Genomic DNA, 19,811 nt, shown 5'->3' with positions numbered 1-19,811 from the left:
ATAGTTGGCTCAAATTTAGGTAAAACACTCCTTATATTTGTAAATCCACAACAGGTTAGGATTTCTGTTGTATAGGAATGTATCTGCTATTATCTGCTTATGTTAATTTGGGTTACTTACTTGGAATTATTATTTAATGTTCAAGATAAAAGTATAACCATTTTGCAAAAATATAAACATTTTGCAATACAATTTACCATTCTTGGTTGACTTATATGGGCCACCACCAGTCCAAGGGGGTGATATTCTGCACCTGTAGTAAAACTGCTACTAATAAAGTTACTTCCCTTAATGTTATACAAGGTCTTATTTAAGAATCAATTTGATGTTTCCTTTTCTATCTTTCAATTCTATTCTAGCTTCTTGTCTAAGATAAAGGTGCTATTCTTTACAAATAAATAATAAGACACCATTGACACCAGTCACTGGGTTTGAGGTTCATATTTCATGACAGTCAATTCATATTCATATTCAACTCATATTCATATTTCATGACAATTCATATTTCATGACAATCCTTGCTTAACAAACTCATGACATAATACATGAAATTGTGTAAAATTTTTACATTTTAATTTATATATCTATTGTCAGAATGAAAAAAATAAAAAAGGAAAATGTCTAAAATTTAAAATGTATTTGTAATATAGATAACCAAGTTAACCTAATAGCTTTTTCTCCTAATTTATGTTCCCTATTGGAAGTTTCTTATTGCAGACATAAGAGTTGTCATTTTAATTTAAATTTTTATAGTTGACTAGAAAAACTATATTAGTGATTTTGTGCAAATGTGAAATTTTAAAAATCAAAAATAAAAACATTGATTGAATCAATAAATCAGAAATTGACATCAGATTAAAAGAAACCAGACCTAACTAAACTTGATATTCTCTTGCATAGAACACTGCTAGATCTCTGCTGAAAACTTCCTTTATGTGTTTAATCCAGCTTAGCATATTATTTGATAGGTTAGGTATAGAAACATTCTACATTTCCAATGGCTCACCATATAAAATTATGTGCAGCTCACACCAAAGACCCTGGGTATTCTGATTAGAAGGTCAGCTTTCCTCTGTTGATGATTCGGGGCTCAGGCTCCTTCATCTTGTGGCTCTTCTCATTGTCTAACGGTTAGCTTTGTGTTAAGAATCAGTATTGTTGGGCTGAGAGGTATAGTCAGTGGTAGAGTGCTTGCCTCACATGCAGGAGGACTGGGTCCCATCTCAAGCACCAAAAAAGAAATTATAGTTTTGTCGCTAGTCATGTAATCTTGGTGGGCACTCAGTAAAGGCTTATTTAATCAATAAAGGTTCCCATGTCTTCCTTTAATAAATCAGTGGCTCTTTGGAAGGTTGTTCCCTTTATATCATTTTTTTCTCTTCTTTTCCATATCAGAGGTGGATATATAAATTTATGCCTGATAAAAATTTAAACAGTTTCATACACTTTTTTATGTGTCCATGGATCCTTTTATCCATACTGGGGAAGCAAAGAAGAAAGAAAAAATATGAACATTAATGTTATGAATTAGTTTGAAATTATCTCCTTTCAAAATAGCATAGATGACATGATTATAGATGCGTCTGTCTTGTGCAAGCATACATTAACTGTCTGAACACACATCCAGAATCTATGCCGAGACTGAAGAGGAACCTGGAAGGTGAAGGAGAGCTAGATTCAGTTGTTTATATTTAGTTGTCAACGGACCTTTCTTTATTTATAAGCAGTGCTGATATTTGAACTCAGTGCCTCACATATGCTGGGCAAGTGCTGTACCACTGAGCTACAGTTCCAGCCTGAAGTATAGTTTTTAATGAGAAGAATCTTTACATACAAAGGTCTTGACCAAGTAATCAGAAGTTATTAATTTAATTAATTAATTTTTTGTTTTTAAATTTAGGGATCTAACATCACTGACACCTGTACTGAAATGTTGATGTGTGGAGTCTTACTGAAAATTTCTTCTGGAAATATTCAAGAACGCGTGTTTTTTCTTTTTGATAATCTTTTGGTGTACTGCAAAAGGAAACACAGGTGAGATCATAAACAAATCACACTTCAGAAATGATCCATCCACCTCACAGTTCCCCATTTTCCTTTGTGTTTCCCAGAGCTCATCCTGAAGATAACAATCAGGAAAGCCTGATTGTTATCTTCACCTTCTTGGTAGACCTCACAGAAGTGTCACTACCATATCATGACACTGTCTCCCCAGAGCCTTGCCAAGAAGAGGTGTTGGTTCCTCACCTGTATATCTCAGGGCCTGTGGGAGAGGCCCATGTGTCTTCCCCCTTTCCCAATCCTGCTTTTTAACCATATCCACACCCACCCCACTTCCCTCAAGAATCTCAGCAAATGTGAAGTTCATGTCTTTCTGATCCACTGAATTTTCTGGTGACTCTCTTAACATCTCCCTGTTATACACAATTCAGTGATTGCTTTAGCTCTTGGGTCACTATCTTTCACCCTACTCCTGTCCCGATTTTTGGAGTGTTCAAAATCCATATAGAGACCTGTCCAAACTTTGGGACCTGAAAGTCCACAGTATCTTTACCTGCAATGATCCTTTTCCTCCATTACACTTGAGCCTCCTGTCCTGTGACTGACCCTTTACCTTGTCAATACAAGCACTTTTGAAATTGAAAATCTTCATTGTAAGCATCCCACTCTGAACACTATTCCCTGTCCTGCTACTTCTCCTCTAATGTTCCCACGGAAGCTACTCTCTGATCCTTGAGCCTATTACTTTGACTTCAAATATTGTCTACTCTTTAAAAAAAGAGATATCTCTTATGTCCTACTCTCTCCTATCTCTTGCTCTCTTTCATAACTACCTTTCTGGGAAGAGTTTTAGGTTGTCATTTTTCTAATCCCTTACTTATTGTTTCCCCCTTTACAATATTCAATGAGACTTTAGTCCACTAACTTGCTCATGTGTAAGGATCCACCATGTTTCCTAATCCAATGGCCACTTTTCTACTCTTGAAGGTCTTACTTGTTTTCTTAGCAGCATTTAACTTGGTGGAGTACTTCTCAAAATGCCTACTGTAGCTGGGACACTGGTTTCAGGGAGAGGGTACCAGTAGGCATCCATTCATTCAATGGATAGGCATAGCAGAAGTTTGGAAGGTCAGGATTTTGAGTAATTGGATATGCTAAGTTCAGAAGTGAGGAAACTAACCAACCATTTTATGGTAGAGTGAGAATGAGAGACACAAAACTGATTTACTAGGCAGAATTAAGGGAACTTCAATCTTTTATCTCTTGAAATGAGTTTTCCTAAGTCTGTTAGCAAGATGCCCAGAGGAAATTAATGAAAATTTGAAAGCTAAGTTGATGATATATGGCAATTAAGCCATGTGGATTATAGTATTAGAATTCTCTAGCAAGAGATAATAGTTTTAAAAAATGCAATGACATGAAGCAAGAAAACACAGAACTGTAATATGTACCTTTATGAAAGGGAACAGGTCAGGAATTGAGAGTTAAATTGTCATCATCTCTACCTTAATGAAGTTTAAAAAAAAAAAATTCTGCCCTCCCACCCGTCCCTCTTTGTTGAGTTGGGATCTTGCAGTGTTGCTCAGATTGGTCTTGAACTCCTGGGCTCAAGATATCCTCCTATCCTAGTTTTCAGAAGAGCAGGGACCACAGGCATGTCCATGGGTCCAGCTCAAAATTTCTTTTGACTACGTGAAAATGAACCTACTTATATCTTTTATTGTTCCTTTCTAAATTCTTGGGTTTGATAGCATAGGGGCTAAGAAGGGGTTAATAGAAGTAAGCTTTAGGAAATTTTACCCATTGTACAACTCATCAAAAAATTATAATGTGACCATGCACAGTGGCACATGCCTGTAATCCCAGGGAATCAGGAGGTAGAAGCAGGAAAATCACAAGTTCTAGGCTAATCTCAGCTATTTAGTAAGGCCCTGTCTCAAAAAATAAAAAGGGCTGGGGTGTATTTTAGTGGTAAAGCACCCTTGGGTTTGATTCCCCAGTACTACACACACACAAAATGTTTAATGGAATGAAGGTGTTTTGGTGGAATAATTAAAGGCATCTGTTTGAGAATGAAATCTTTTTTCATGACAGTTGATATTATTGATATTGATATTTTTGTCTATCTGTCTGTCTACCTGACATCAAATCCACAGCTTTGGCAAAATTAACATCAGTGTACCAACTGATGTTCTGTTATGGCTGTAATTGTTAAATAAGTTAACAGAAAAAGCTTTACAAAGTTAAATTCCTGCTATTTAGTAAGCATTCTTAATGAATGTATAATCTGACCTTCAGTGATGCCAATTTTCATAATTACCTGTCCTGAATTCCTGACTTAAGGATTTATTTAGGCTTATTAACTAAGACACTTGGAGTTTGCTGTCAACATGAAATGGGGAATGCAGGGCGATAAAAGTTTGGGGATGACAGGCTCTCCAGTGAGATTAATTATCAACTTAGGACTTGTAAGTCTGATGAGGGTTTAGGATAGATAGACCAGGTTTATACAGGCTTTTTCAAGGAAGGAACCCTATGTGTGTGGCCGGGGGCGGTGTGACAGTATCTTGAGACACCTCCTGTGTACATCCATTCACTTCAGGGCAGGCACAGTTAGACGAGATGCTACAGGTAGTGGAAAGGTACATCTTGTTCTAGGTGTGTCTATATAGCACAGTAAATTAGGCATTGTTTGTGTCTGTTCAGCTGGTGGCCAGACTTTTGTCAGTGAGTCAAACTGAAGAGTCTGGGTCACTGAAATCTCTTGAGTGACGAGGTATTTTTTAAACCTCCTTGAATCATTTCTCAAACTCTTTTCTGTTTAATTAGAAAAAAAAGTTTTGTTGTTTAAAAACACTTAAAAGTGTTTAGAATTCTCATATACAACTACCTAGTTCATTGTTAAAGTTCATCTGTAAACCTTGGTGTTTTATTGTGTTATATACTCCTTGTGATTAAAGGTTGGTACTAGACATACCATACACAGATTTTTAAAAAATGTTTTGAGTTATTTTTAAAATAAATATGACCATTGGTTAGGATTATAAATGCATTAAGAGACTTGTTCAACAAGCCTACAGTAATCATATCATAAAATGAGTATAGGAGATTTTTTTTCCTTAACAGCTGAATGTCACTCAGCTTAAGAACTTCTAGCATAGTCAGTTTTTTTGAAGAGGGAAGTACTCACTGAATTTGTTTAACAGAAAATTTTAAAAATGGGAATTACCAGCTACTGAGTAATGAGAAATGAAGGTAAAACTAACCGAATTGCAGCATCAAAATATTCAACCTTTAGTGTGTGTCACAGTTTCATTGGGCAAGACAGATGTCATATACTGAGCAAAAGCATATGCTCAGCTCTCCCACCTGTGTATGATCTTTAGCCCCAACTTTAATTTATTTAAAGAAATTAGTACATCAGTCACATCTTGTAAAGCAATTAGGACATAAGTCTGATCTCCAAGTGCCAAAAAACTGTTGTAATGTTGATTTAATTGATCTCTCTCTCTCTCTCTCTCTTTAAAGAATCAAGAAAGTGTGATGTTTTAACATTGTTCTGCCTGAGGTTTAGTAACAAAGTTTTTGTGGTTTCATTCATTTAAAGACGCTTGAAGAACAGCAAAGCATCCACAGATGGACACCGGTACCTATTTCGGGGCCGGATCAATACCGAAGTGATGGAGGTGGAGAATGTGGATGATGGCACCGGTGAGTGATGTGGAGTGAAAATGGAATGCCAACAGTGAAGTCCCTTGGAAGACGGAGTTCTCACTTGAATAATTTATCTGCATGCATTAGACCTTAGGAATATTTTGTCAGAGAGCCATCAGGCTAAGGGAGGAGAAAGGTTGGGTAAATGAGTACAGGTCTGTTGTGAACATGGAGAATTATGTTTGGCTGAAACTCTGCCATTAATACAAGAATACTGAGGGAGAGCTAAGTGGTGTTCTATCTTGGAATGTCCATTTTGCTTTAATCTCACAGGATGTGCACAATTCCTGTTTTTAGAGTATGTGCGTGGAAAATAACTCAGTTCTCTTAAGGTTGTACTTTGTTGTATCAGTATATGTATGACATTTTGTTCCTATAACAAATTCACCATAGACTGTAACAAACTGCAGATTTGTTTTTTTGCTGTACAACTGTGACTAATATAGACAGGCTGTCGCTTTGCTGAAGAGAGGAAAGTCTTGGGTAGAGATGATTTGTGTAATTTTAAATACCTTATTACTCAAAGATAGCACATTTTTGTTTAGTAAATTTTAAAGTATGGACCTTTGCAAGCGAGCTCATGAAATTATGATTAGTCATAAGCATTAAATAAAATGAAGTTAAAATAAATTTTATTTTTGATTTGAAAGAAGGTGTCTATAAATTGAGTGCTTAGTAAATTGAATCACATTTTCCCCAATGATTTCTATTATAATTTCAAAGGTAGACTAGGGAAAGTGATAGGATGAAATAAAATATATTAATTGTTGCTGAGTGACTTTAGTTTTCATATAGAGAGATGTCTTTATAATTCATTATAAGCATGGAATTGGGGCACAGTTCAGCTGTCTACCTCCCATGTACCTCTTTTTTTAAAATTTTATATATTTTAAAAAATTTTATATTTTTTATGTGGTGTTGAGGATTGAACCCAGCGCCCCGCACATGCCAGGCGAGTGCACTACCACTTGAGCCATGCCCAGCCCCCCATGTACCTTTATTGTCATTCTGGGGTCCCAGAGAGAAGAATGCTTATCACCTGTTAGGGGTAGAGATTTTTTTTTTTTTTTCAAATGCTCACTTGTATGCTATTTTTCTATCCCATTATGAGCATCATGACATATAGTCTGGTACTTAAAAGAGTGAACCATGATTGTGGCAATTAGGGGGAAAAGGCAGACATTGGGCAAAACTTGGAGGTGCTTGAGACTAGGAATCACCTGTGAGTCACATCATCCTGTGGAGGGGCTCCTCATTGACTAACTATGAGACAGAGTGTGGACCCATCAGACACTTGGCACAGGTGACCCATTTCAAATCCCTTTCTGTGCTGCAGGCTAATACAGTTGCAGATGTTACCAGCAGGCTACCTTTCCATAGCAGGATGGACCTATTATTTTTCCTAAGGTGGCAGAAATTCATTTTATGCTAAGACTATGTGATGACATTTAAAAACATCCTCTGTCCAGAATGTTAAGATCCATCTTGCCTCAGTAACCTGAATGTTCAAGAGGATGTACAGAGCCCATTTTGCCCAAGAGTCAGCAGACAGAACTCAAAACCTTGACTCTTTTTTAAAAAATTTGTCCTTTCTCTAATGGACCTCTACCCTCCATTTAGTCACTTCCTTTATTTTGTTTCTTTTTTATGCTTTTCCATAGGCTTAGAGGATCTGGCCTTACTTCCTGAGGGATGGAACCTCTCTTCCCCATGTGTTCCAGTTCCTTCTCTATCCCATAAATGATGTGATCACCACCATTGGTACCATCTGCCCTGGTGGTCAAAGTGAATTTTGATGATGGTGGCGGGAAACTGAAGCACTAGATGAAGAAGTAGAAGGGCACAGGGCCTTTGGAATCGTGGGCATATAATGCAGAGTTAGGTGGATAGGGAGTGAGATCCTATGGGGAGTTACTTGGACAGAGATTTTATACAAATGGTCCTTGGACAGTCTCATCAAAAAGTTGTCCTGGGGTTGTGAAGATTCCAGTCTTTGGGGCCTCAGTTCCTGGGGATAGGAACGTTTTAGAAGACATCCCAGTACCATTGTGGGTATCATTAGGGTGAAGGTGGGACATTTACTTGTCATAAGTTAGTTGTTTGATGGAGACTCTTTGGGCAAATTTGTAAGGTTCAGCTTTCATTGAAATTCATTAGACTATTACTCACCGGGGCTATTTTGCCAGACAAACAAACATACATAAGCGGTATGTTGCAGGAATTTGGCTGCAAACATTGTTGCTACAAGGTCACTTAGAGAATTGTCAGGCTCCACTTTTGTACCTTCTCCAGCTTCCTACAAGGAAATTGTAGTTTTCTCTTGGGTGTATCCACTCAGTCTCGGGGGAAAGTATATCCTCTATCAGTCTTGGAAATTCAAAAATAGAATTTTTGAATTTTGAAGATGAATAGGATCTTGAAAATCAATTAATATACTCTGTTAACATTTCCATTGATAGTGAAAATGAGGTTGGATTTAAGAACTCACTCAAGTTTTTCAGCTGTTTCACATAGAGCAGTGTTGGGGCCAGGGTCAAGTTTGCTAGGCACCCATGTGTTCGTGCCTTGAGAAATAGGAGAACAGCAGGTTTATACAGGTTTTAAATCCACAGTGACCAAGTGGGGAGCTGTAAGGAATGCCAAAATTGATTTTGGTTGTTTATTTTTCCTAAAAAGCCAATCTGGGTGCTCCACCAACTTTCTCCCTTTCTTGGTCGTTTCCATAATAGAAGCTGCTGCTGCTGCTGCTGCTGATGCTGCTATTTCTTCTTTTAATTTTCATTGAATATTTTTAGTTGCACATAACATTAGGATGCATTTTGACATTTTCACAAAAGCATGGAATATAATTTGCTCTAATTTAGACCCCAGCACTTCTTCCCTGCTTCTGCCTCCCCCTGCTCCCCTCTCTACCGACCTTTCTGAAATATATATTTAATTTATACATATATAAAAATTTAAGTAGTGTCTTGTTCATGGTGGCGTGTTCATAATATGTACATATGAAAGTTCAGTCAGATATACCACTGTTCTTCCCTGATCTGGTCCCTCCTTCCTCCTCCTCAATCTCCTTCATAACAATGGAGAATTCCTCAGCCATGAAGAAGAATGACATTATGACACTTGCTGGTAAATGGATGGAACTGGAGAGTGTCATGCTAAGTAAAATAAGCCAGTCCCTAATAGTCAAAGGTTGAATGTTTTTTTCTTTTCTTTTAATATTTATTTTTTTTAGCTGTAGGTGGACACAATATCTTCATTTTATTTTTTATGTGGTGCTGAGGATCGAACCCAGTGCCTCATGCATGGTAGGTGGGCGCTCTACCTCTGAACCACAGCCCCAGACCCTGAATGTTTTTTCTGATATCCCCTAATCCAAAATAGAGGTAGGGAGAAAAAAGAGAAAGAGAAAGGAAAAAAAAATGGAAAATCTATCAAAGTAGAGGAAATATCAGTGGAGCTACATTTCTTTTTGATGAACTCAGGTTTTAAGTCTGCTTGTTAGATACATTGTGAATGGAGCTGTGATGCTGAAAGATCCAGGAAGAACTCAATGCTGCCCACCTGCCAAATACTCTCCACACCTGGATCCTGGATAAGTTGAATGAGGGATGGGCAAATACTCTGACATTTATCTCCTATTGCCAAACTCTAAAACCAACAACTACTCCATATCTAGTTATATAATGAAAATGGATGAATTGAGATATATATTTAAGCATGTTGGAACTTTTGATGGAAAACTGAATGAAAAAGTTTTCCTCCAATTTGAATTACAGAAATACTGAATATTTTTATTTGCTGTACGTATAATTAAAATGTGTTTTTCCACTAAGAAAGAAGCTCTGTCAGAAAACTTAATTGCATTGATTTACCTCAAAACATGCAGAAGAAATAATTGCATTTGGAATGAGACTAAGCTCCCAGGTGACATGTAAATATCTCAAATCTTTTGAGTAATAAATGATTATAATTTTATTTACAATGCTTAATGGTTTGTATTGTATCCTAGCTAATGTTAATAAAGAAAAATGTGATGAAATGGTGGAATGGCATGCAGAAGTACAAAAATTTGTCTGTTTACTTAAACGTGTTCATGTTACTATTTCCTATGTTCAAGGAAGATGTTAACCGTATAGTTTGTGACCAGAATCAGATTCCCTAGATACCAATTCTGACTTTGGTGAAACTTAATTCCTCTTTGAGATTTATTTCTGGTGATCTTGGTTTGGTTGTGAGGCTATAAAATATATCTGACTAAAAATTAAAGTAGGAAAGCTATTGAACTTTCTAGAATCAATTTTCATGGTGATTTTCATAATGCATACTTTGAAAGCCTTACAAAAAGTAGCACTAGATATTGTTATTCTCTCTTAAGACCTAGTTTATTTGTGTGTGTGGACAGAGGGCACCTATATAGAAAATGTATTCTATAATTGAGTTTTAGCAGATTATAGATTTCAATATAGTAGTCAAATTTGAATAAGATATAAGACTTTTTTATTATTTTTTTTATTTGTTCTACAAATTATTAATTTGATACAATCACATTTATTGATTCTTGATTTTACTTCTTGTGCTATAGGAGTCTTGTTGAGGAAATCGGTTCCTAAGCACACAAGATGGAGAGTTAGGCCTACCTTTTCTTCTATTATGCACAGGGTCTCTGGTCTAATGTTTAAGTTCTTGATCCACTTTGAGTTGGGGTGAGAGATAGGGATTTAATTTCATTTTGCTACATATGGATTTCCAATTCTCCCAGCACTATTTGTTGAAGAGGCTATCTTTTCTTCAATGTATATTTTTAGCGCCTTTTTCTAGTATGAGATAATTGTATTTATGTGGGTTTGTCTCTGTGTCTTCTATTATGTACCATTTGGTCTGCATGTCTGTTTTGGTGATAATACCATGCCATTTTTGTTATAATACCTCTGTAGCATAATTTGAGGTCTGGCTGTGACACCTCCTGCTTCATTCTTCTTGCCAAGAATTGCTTTGACTATTCTGGGTCTCTTATTTTTCCAAATGAATTTCATAATTACTTTTTCTATTTCTATGAAGAATTTCATTGGAATTTTAATAGAAACTATTATATTTAATATAATAGAATATAATTTAATTAATATAATTTAATATAATAGAAACTATTATATCTGTATGGCCAATTTGACAGTGTTAATTCTGCCTAAGAGTTTTCCATTTTCTAAGGTCTTCTTTAATTTCTTTCTTTACTGTTCTGTAGTTTTCATTGTAGAGGTCTTTCAACTCTTTTGTTAGATTAACTCTCGAGTATTTTATTTTATTTTTTGAGGCTATTGTGAATGGGGTGGTTTCCCTAATTTCTCTTTCAGTGGATTCATCACTGATGTGTAGGAACACATTTAATTTATGAGTGTTAATTTGATATTCTGCTACTTTTCTTAATTCGTTTATTAGTTCTAGAAGGTTTCTGGTGGAAATTTTTAGATCTTTTAAATATAGAATCATGTCATCAGCAAATAGTGATAGTGTGAGTTCTTCTTTTCTTAATTGTATCCCTTTAATTTCTATCTTCTAATTGCTCTGGCTAGTGTTTCAAGGACGATGTTGAATAAAAGTGGTAAAAAGAGGACATCCTTGTCTTGTTCCAGTTCTTAAACAGAATGCTTTCAATTGTTCTACAGTTAGAATGATCTTGGCTTTGGGCTTAGCATAGATAGCTTTTACAATGTTGAGGTATGTTCCTACTATCCCTCATTTTTCTAGTGTTTTGAACATGAAATGATGCTGTATTTTGTCAAATGCTTTTTTCTACATCTATTGAGATGATCATATGATTCTTATCTTTAAGTCTGTTGATGTGATGAATTACATTTATTGATTTCCATATGAAGAACCAAACTTGCATTCCCCAGGATGTACCCCAGTTGATTGTGATGCACTATTTTTTTTTTAATATGTTTTTGTATGCAACTTGCCCAAATTTTATTGAGGATTTTTGCATCTATGTTCATCAGGGATATTGGTCTGAAGTTTTCTTTCCTTGATGTTCTTTGTCTGATTTTGGTATCAGGGTGATACTAGCCCCATAGAATGAGTTTGGAAGGGTTTGCTCCTTTTCTATTTCATGGAATAATTTGAGAAATATTGGGGTTAATTCTTCTTTGAAGGTCTTGTAAAATGTGGCTGAGAATCTGTTTGGTCCCAGGCTTTTCTTAATTAATAGGCTTTTGATGACATCTTCTATTTCATTGCTTGAAATTGATCTGCTTGTGTATGACCTCCTGATTCAGTTTGGGTAGGTCATGTCTCTAGAAATTAGTTGATATCTTCAAGCTTTTTTGTTGTACTGAGGTATAAATCTTCAACATAGTTTCTGATTGTCTTCTATATTTCAGAAGCATCTGTTATGATATTTCTTTTTCATTATGAATTTTAGTAATTCGAGTTTTCTGTCTTCATTAGCACAGGCAAAGGCTTATCAATTTTGTTTATTTTTACAAAGGCCCAACTTTTTGTGTTGTCAATTTTTTGAATTGTTTCTATTGATCCAATTTCATGGATTTTAGCTCTGATTTTAATTATTTCCTGTCTTCTACTGCTTTTGGTGTTCATTTTTAAAATTTTTCTAGGGTTTTGAGATATAATGTTAGGTTATTTATTTGTTGATTATTTTTCTTCTTTTAAGGAATAAGCTCAATGCAATGAACATTTCTCTTAGCACTACCATCATAGTGTCCCAGAGATTTTTGATATGTTGTATCAGTGTTTTCATTTACCTCTAAGAATTATTTTTTCTCCTCTCTGATGTCTTCTGCTATCCACTGTTCATTCAATAGTGTATTATTTAGTCTGCAGGTGTTGAAGTAGCTTCTATTTTTTATTTTATCATTGATTTTTAATTTCATTTCATTATGATTTGATAGAATGCAGAATACTATTTCTATTTTTTGTAATTGCTAAGAGTTGCATTGTGGCATCATATGATCTATTTTAGATAAGGATCCATGTGCTGCAGAGAAGAAAGTGTATTAGCTCCTTGATGGATGAAATACTCTATACATCTGTTAAGTATAAATTATTGATTTTTTTATTGAGTTATATAGTTTCTTTGTTTAGTTTTTGTATAGTGTATCTCCTATAAAATTATAGGAGAGATGTGTTAAAGTCAACCTGTATTATGATGCTGTGGTGCTTTTGATTCTTCAAATTGAGAAAGGTTTGTTTGATATACATAGATACTCCATTGTTTGGGGCACAAATATTTACAATTGTTGTGTCTTGTTGATGTATGATTCACCTAAGCAGTACAAAATGTCCTTCTTTGCTGTTTCTGATTAACTATGGCTTGAAGTCTACTTTATCTGATATGAGGACAGAAACCCCTGCATATTTATTCAATCTATGTGGATGATGTGTTTTTTTCCCATCTTTTCACCTTCATTTGGTGGGTGACGTTGCCTACAAGGTGAGTCTCTTGGAGACAGTATACTGTTGGGTCTTGTTTTTTAATCTAATCTGCTAGTTTATGTCTTTTGATTGATAAGTTTAACTCATTAATGTTCAAGGTTATTATTGAGATATTATTTGTGTTCCCGGTCATTTTGATTTATTTCTAGTTTTTAATTTGAATTAGTTTCTTCTTTGATTGGCTGTTCTCTGGTTTTCATTTTTTTTTTTTTCATTTCATCTTCATGGAATATTTTGTTGAGAATATTCTGAAGTGTAGGTTTTCTGGTTGCAAATTCTTTTAATTTTTGTTTACCTGGGAAGGCTTTTATTTCCTCTTCAAATCTGAAGCTTAATTTTGCTGGATATGGTATTCTTGGTTGGCATCTGTTTTCCTTCAGAGCTTGGTATATGTTGTTCTAAGACCTCCTAGCTTTGAGGGTCGAGGTTGAAAAATCTGCTGAGATCCAAATTGGTTTCCCTCTATATGTAATCGATACTTTTCTTTCCGGGTCATTAAAATCTATTCTTACTCTGTGTGCTAAGCATTTTGACTATAATGTGCCTTGGTGTGGATATGTTGTAATTTTTACATTATGTGTCCTGTGAGCCTCTTGTATTTGATTTTCCATTTCATTCTTCAGGTTTGGGAAATTTTCTGATATTTTTTCTTTGAAAAGATTGTGCATTCCTTTGCTTTGTACCTCCGTGATTTCATCTATCTCAATAAATCATAAATTTGGTCTTTTCATGTTATCCTATAATTCTTGGAATTTCTGTTCATGGTTTCTTAACGTCTTCACTGCGTGGTTGCCTTTATTTTCAAGATCATATATTTTGTCTTCATTGTTTGAGGCCTTTATTTTCAAGATTATATATTTGGTCTTTATTGTTTGAGGTTCTGTCTTTGAAGTGATTTAGTCTGTTGGTGATACTTTCTATTGAATTTGGTTTATTGTTTCCTTCATTTTCAAGGATTTCAGTTTTTTTTTTCCCAGAATCTCTGCCTCTTTATTGGAGTAATCTTTTGCTGCCTACATTTACTCTCTTATATCATCCTTTACTTTGCAGATCATTTGAACTATGTACATTCTGAACTCCTTCTCTGACCTTTCTTCTATTGTGCTGTCAGTGGATTCTATTATTGTAGCATCTTGGTTTGTTTGGGGCACTTTTTTCCCTTGTTTTTTCATGTTGTTCATTTGTCTTGCCCTCTAGCAGTGTGGATCCAAGGTATTGCAGTTTCTACCCTATAGACTTACAGTATCTCTGAAGGTTTCCAATACCTCGCCTTTAAGGGGGAGATCAATATTAATAGCACCCCATGCAAACAATATGCAACCTTAAGCCAGATGGCTTGTATTCAGATGCTTACAGTTTAGCAATAAACAGAAATTATGTGTTCGATTATTATCAACAATATAAACAGTAGTTTTGCAAAAGGGTCTACAGTTTTTAATGGTGGACAAAGAAAGAATTATGGGGATGTAGGATGTGGTGTTTATGAGGTAGGCAATGAGAATATAGAGGTATTAGATCATAGGAAGAATGATAGAGGAATCAAAAGTGGCTGGCTGTTAGCAGGAGAAAAGAGAGATTCGGGGAAACAGATAAGTGAGAGGAAAATATAGAGAAAGAGTAAGATTAATTAATTAATTTAAAAAGTAAAAATAAGAAGAAAAAATTGGAAAACATTAAAAAGAAAAAAAAACATGAAATAAAAGAATATACAGCAACTGTAGTATATACAAACTGTAATAGTACAAACTGTAGTATATACAAACTGTAATAGTAAAACTGTAATACTACAAACTGTAGTATACTATTCAGACATTCCAGTCTTCAGTAGTCTGAAGCTCTTGATGCCTGTCCTGATCTACACAGTACAGAACAGCTCTCCCAGGCAGTCACACAGGGTCCTGATGCTCAGCCCTCAGACTTCCAGAGAGAGAGGTTCCTGATTGGGAAATCAAAGAGTCGGGGTGGGAGAGACAGTTTAGAAAAGGCGAAAGATTTATACGATCTGAAGAGAAACCAGAGTATAGGAGAGACAGTTTAGAGATTAGAGGTCAGGAATTGTAGGTCCACAGGCACTTTAAGGGGCTAAGACCTCTGCAGCAAGTTTGTGGCTATTAGCACACCTCAGGTGTAACCAAGCCTGCAGAGAACTTGGTGATGGTCTTCCAGGCCCTGGCTGTTATCCCTACATGAAAGCAGGAACTCTCAGTGGCAGCAGTGGCGGAGGCAACCTGTAGGTACCTTGATGTTGGGTTTCCAGGCCCTGGCCAGTGTCCCAAGATGGAAGCTCCTCCTACTAAAGATATTGATAGCAGCCGCGGAGGTAACCCACTATGGACACTACCACTTTCAGAGATGAGGCAGTGAGGGCAGGCCATGCAGTTGCGATGGGCTGCCTGTTTAAGGATGCAGCTCTGTGGTGTGCACTGCCACCACCTATAACAGCACACAATGCAAACAACATACACCCTTAAATCAAACAGCGCCTATGAAGGCGTCTATAGTTTTATTGTAATAATAATAAATTATGTGATCAATTTTTCTCTATAATATATAAAGTACATTGGCAAAAGGGTTTACAATTTCAAATGGTAGACAAAGAGAACAGAAGTGGTGTAGGATGTGATGTTTATGACGAAGGAGGAGAAAAGAAGTATAAAAGAAGTATAGGAGGAGTGAAAGAGGGATTAATAGATGTTGGCTGTTAGCAAGAGTAAAGAGAATCCAGGGAAATGTGAGAGGAAAAATATAGATGATCTGAAAAAATTAAAACTAGAAAGAAAAAGTAAAAATAAAAGACTACCCAACAAAATGGTAATGTAGTATTCACACACCCCAGTCTTCAATAAACTGATGTATGAAAAAATATAAAATATATTGGTTTCAAAAATGGTAGAAATGTGAAAGAAAAAAAGAAAAAGAAAAGTAAAAATAATCTCTGAAAAAATCGAAAAATTGTTTCCATTGGAGATCAGAAGTTTCTCAGATTACCTTCTCAACATGTACATGAGGTTGTCTGGTCTATGATGCTAGCTCCACCCGCAGGATGGGTGGATTGCTAGGGTGAGAGGGTTCATCATGGAGGTGGAACCACTAGAGGCAAGGTGTAGGCTTAAGTATGGTTCGATCTCTTTGCTGGGTGCCAATTGGCTGGAGATTTTTACCTCATCATACCTCCAGGGTCCAGCCGTTGCAGGTATATGTTGCAAGACTGCAGTCAGGAATCCTCTTTGGTGTAGGAGCCTGTTCGTAGCCCTACAGCCTGTTCATAGTCCACTCCTTCACCCGTGGACCTGAGAATTCCTGGTCTCTGATTCAGTCTCAGAGCTCAATCTCTCCTTATTCCTGCCCTTTGGAATTCTCGGTCAGGTGCTTCTCTCCCTGGTTCTGGAAGCAGCCGTATTGGATGCGGAGGAGGAAGCCAGGTGCGTTTCTGCGATCTCCCTGTGTAAACCTCTCTCTATGCTTGATTTTCTCCTGGTCACTTAGGCACACTCTCTGCCATGCAGTGTGGGTCTGCCAGGCTTGTTTCCTGGGCCAGACTGGGCTCTGCCAGTACTTGGCTTTTGTAGCTGTCCGCGCAGTGCCGCGCAGTGTCGCGGGGCCGCAACAGAATGGTTCCTTCTGTAGTTCTGGCATACCAAGGGAAAAATGGCGGCTTCCTTCCCGCTGGTGATACCGCACAGCACAGCTTATTGTTGTGTCAGGCAGTGACTCTGATCTCTACACTCTCTGTACCCCGACTCACCTCAGTCTTCCTGAGAATGAGAGTTCCTTTACTGCTTTACTGTGTGCACGCGAGGTCTGCTTTGGCTTTTGCCTCCAGCCACTGCGCTACCATGGCTCTGGGGCTGGCGGATTTTCTTGTTTTATTATATTTATTATTTCCCTTGTTTTATTATATCTGCTCTCCTGGGTCCTCCATCAAATGACACATGACTCTGGCCAACCGGAAGGGGTCCAGTGGCAGAAGACTTCTGGTCCCGTGCCAGGAGCCCCCCACCCCTAGCAGCCTTGTTCTAGAATTGGAGAGGAGAAGGGTCTGGGGCAGGAGCCGCACAGCAACATCCCCCCCCCCCCACGCTCCTCCACTACAGGGGGCCAGGGACTGGCCTGGGAGGGCAACTGATGGGGAGGGGGTGCCTTGTCCCTCTAGCCCATGTGCCTTGCTGTAATCCCCCAATCTGTTTTGAGTGTCCAGTATTAAATTCCAGTAAACTCTCCCCGAATTCTTGATCATTCAATAAGACACTTCATGTCTTATTGCTTAAAAGGTGCCAGTTTGCCTTTCTTGGTTCACACCAGAGAGCCACCGTGGAAGTAACCCCTCTATTCCGCCATCTTGTCACTATCCTCGACATTTTCTTATTCTTAAGATGTTTTTTAAAAGTAAGATTTTTTTTTTTTAAAGAAAAAATTCCACTTTTCATTTTTAACTTGTGTTTAAGATATTAGACATATTGCATATAAAATTAAATATTGTTTCTGAATGATATTTTAAAAATATTTTCTTCAATTTTTCTTTTTATGTGTAGGTTTTAAACTGTGTAAGACCATGAGCTGTGTAATTTTTTGTCCTTTTTCATTAAAGTGTTATCTTACTGATTGTTTTCTTAAACTTTATGTCTTATTGCCAAATAAGCATAGTTTTAAATTGGTGCCTAATGGTTAACTGAGTAAACCAAAATTACCTCAGCAATTATAACATTAGTACATATGCTACATCAAATATATTTGTAATTAAAAAATAAGAATAAATTTACAATGTTGAAAAGAGGACGAAGAGCATAATAGTTACTTCTGATACACTTAAAATTTGAACATTATTAATTTAAGGGAATTATTTAAAAATACAAAAAGTTTGAGGATTGAGCTACTTTTTAGCATTATAATGAAAAGTCAGTTGGAATCTTTTTTTCATGTATTTATTGTTGCCGTAAATAATGTCCTGTATTATTTTGCATGCTAGAAAAATGTCTGCTATTATTTGATAAAAATCAAAGAATTATTACAAAAATATGTTATATAACATTAAATATACATTCTACTTATGAGTAAATCATAATTTTGAAGGTTTACTTTTGAAATTTATATATTTGCACTGTTGATTACCAGAATGTAGACACCAATTACTTGTTGTTTTAAATGAATATTTTTACATTTTTTTCTGTTAATCTTTTTCAGTGTATATAATACTTGGATATTATCTATCTAATTAATGCAAAAATATTGACAGGGTACCCGCATGTCCACTGAGATTTCTAGTATATCAGTTTTGGATAAACCTTATCTCATTAAATGAAAGTGAGTTGAATTAAGTGTGAGAATTTGCAAATTGTGAAGCTTTGAGCAATAATGACATGTTCAGGTCTGACCCTTGGATTTTTCTGATTCTGGAAAAAATCAGAGACTATCAAACTGAGATACTCAACATTTAATTTGATACTTTCTATAAAATTAATATTTTCGATCTACTGAAGCTTGTGAATTTATCTGTTTTTCATTTGAGAAAATATTTATTATTTAATTATGATTTTTTTTAAAAAAATTCCTACTAAGGACAAAGCACTGTTGGGCTTTTCCTTAATCTTTGAGTGTTCTTTATAGAGAAGGTTAGTTCTTGTTTTGAGTATATTGAAAAATATGCTATGATTAAAATCATAAAGCTGTACACATCACTGTATCCTTTTTTAATATTTATTTTTTAGTTGTAGTTGGACACAATACCTTTATTTATTTATTTTTATGTGGTGCTAAGGATTGAACTCAGGGCTTCACATGTACTAGGCGAACACTCTACCACTGAGCCACAAACTCAGCCCATACATCACTATATCTTTTGAAGTAAACAAGAAGCATCTACTTATTTTATAAAATAAATCGTAATTATGATAGCATTATGAAGTAGGTGGACTACATTTTGAGTCCTGTTATACGTATATGTGTATCGTTTGCATATGTGTATGTGTGTAACTATGTATATATAGATATTTAAATTTTCATATAATTTTAAAAATTGACATAGTAAAAGTCAGCATGTATACTTTAAAAATTTAAAATTGTAATATGAAAGAGGATATTCTTTCAAAATATTTTAAATGCAGCATTTATCCTGTAATTTGAGACAAATTTGGCTGTCAACTAATTTACCTGGCTTTCTGTCTATTGGAACAGTAGCTGCATGCAGTCAGTCTCTTGCCTGCTTGTCTGGTCCTGAGTTCAGCTGTATGATTTCCAAGAAAGTTTGATTGCACAGGCTTGAATAGTCAGGTTCTCTTCATGGAAGAGTTGGGTGCACACATTAAAAGAAGAAAGAATCTGTGCAACAGAGGAGAGTGGGGTGGCTTGATGAGAACCCCATCCTAGAGAAAGCATCTGTAGTCACAGGACAAGCAGGAAGCAGTAGATAAGACTAGAGTGGCGGGAACATATTACAACATTGTGGAAAACGTCCTCAGCTAAGTGAGCAGGGATATTGCAGGATCCATCTTGCTGCTCATGGCCCAGATGGGAGATAAGATATATAGTCAAGGAAGGAGACTTTATCTGAAAAGCTAGTTGGTTAAGAAGATAGAAGTTTCTTACCCAAAGTCCATCTTTCTGGGAAACTAATTCAGGAGTGGTTTATTTCAACAATTCGTGGGTATTGC

At 36.1% G+C, this 19,811-nt stretch overlaps 1 protein-coding gene across 1 annotated transcript in view; it reads left to right on the top strand.

Moving 5' to 3' along the window:
• Prex2 (phosphatidylinositol-3,4,5-trisphosphate dependent Rac exchange factor 2) overlaps positions 1-19,811 on the top strand; it is a 298,856-nt gene that overhangs the window by 85,916 nt on the left and 193,129 nt on the right. The window contains exons 7-8 of the mRNA XM_046428586.2: positions 1,901-2,034; positions 5,609-5,712. Of these exons, the coding sequence (XP_046284542.1) occupies positions 1,901-2,034; positions 5,609-5,712 (238 nt within the window). The remainder of the gene's footprint in view (positions 1-1,900; positions 2,035-5,608; positions 5,713-19,811) is intronic.

Source organism: Marmota monax, unplaced genomic scaffold (assembly GCF_021218885.2).
Source record: "Marmota monax isolate L192 unplaced genomic scaffold, Marmota_monax_Labrador192_F-V1.1 WCK01_AAM20220418_F8-fsc00044, whole genome shotgun sequence".
NCBI lineage: Eukaryota > Metazoa > Chordata > Mammalia > Rodentia > Sciuridae > Marmota > Marmota monax.
This window is presented reverse-complemented; position numbering and strand designations above follow the sequence as displayed.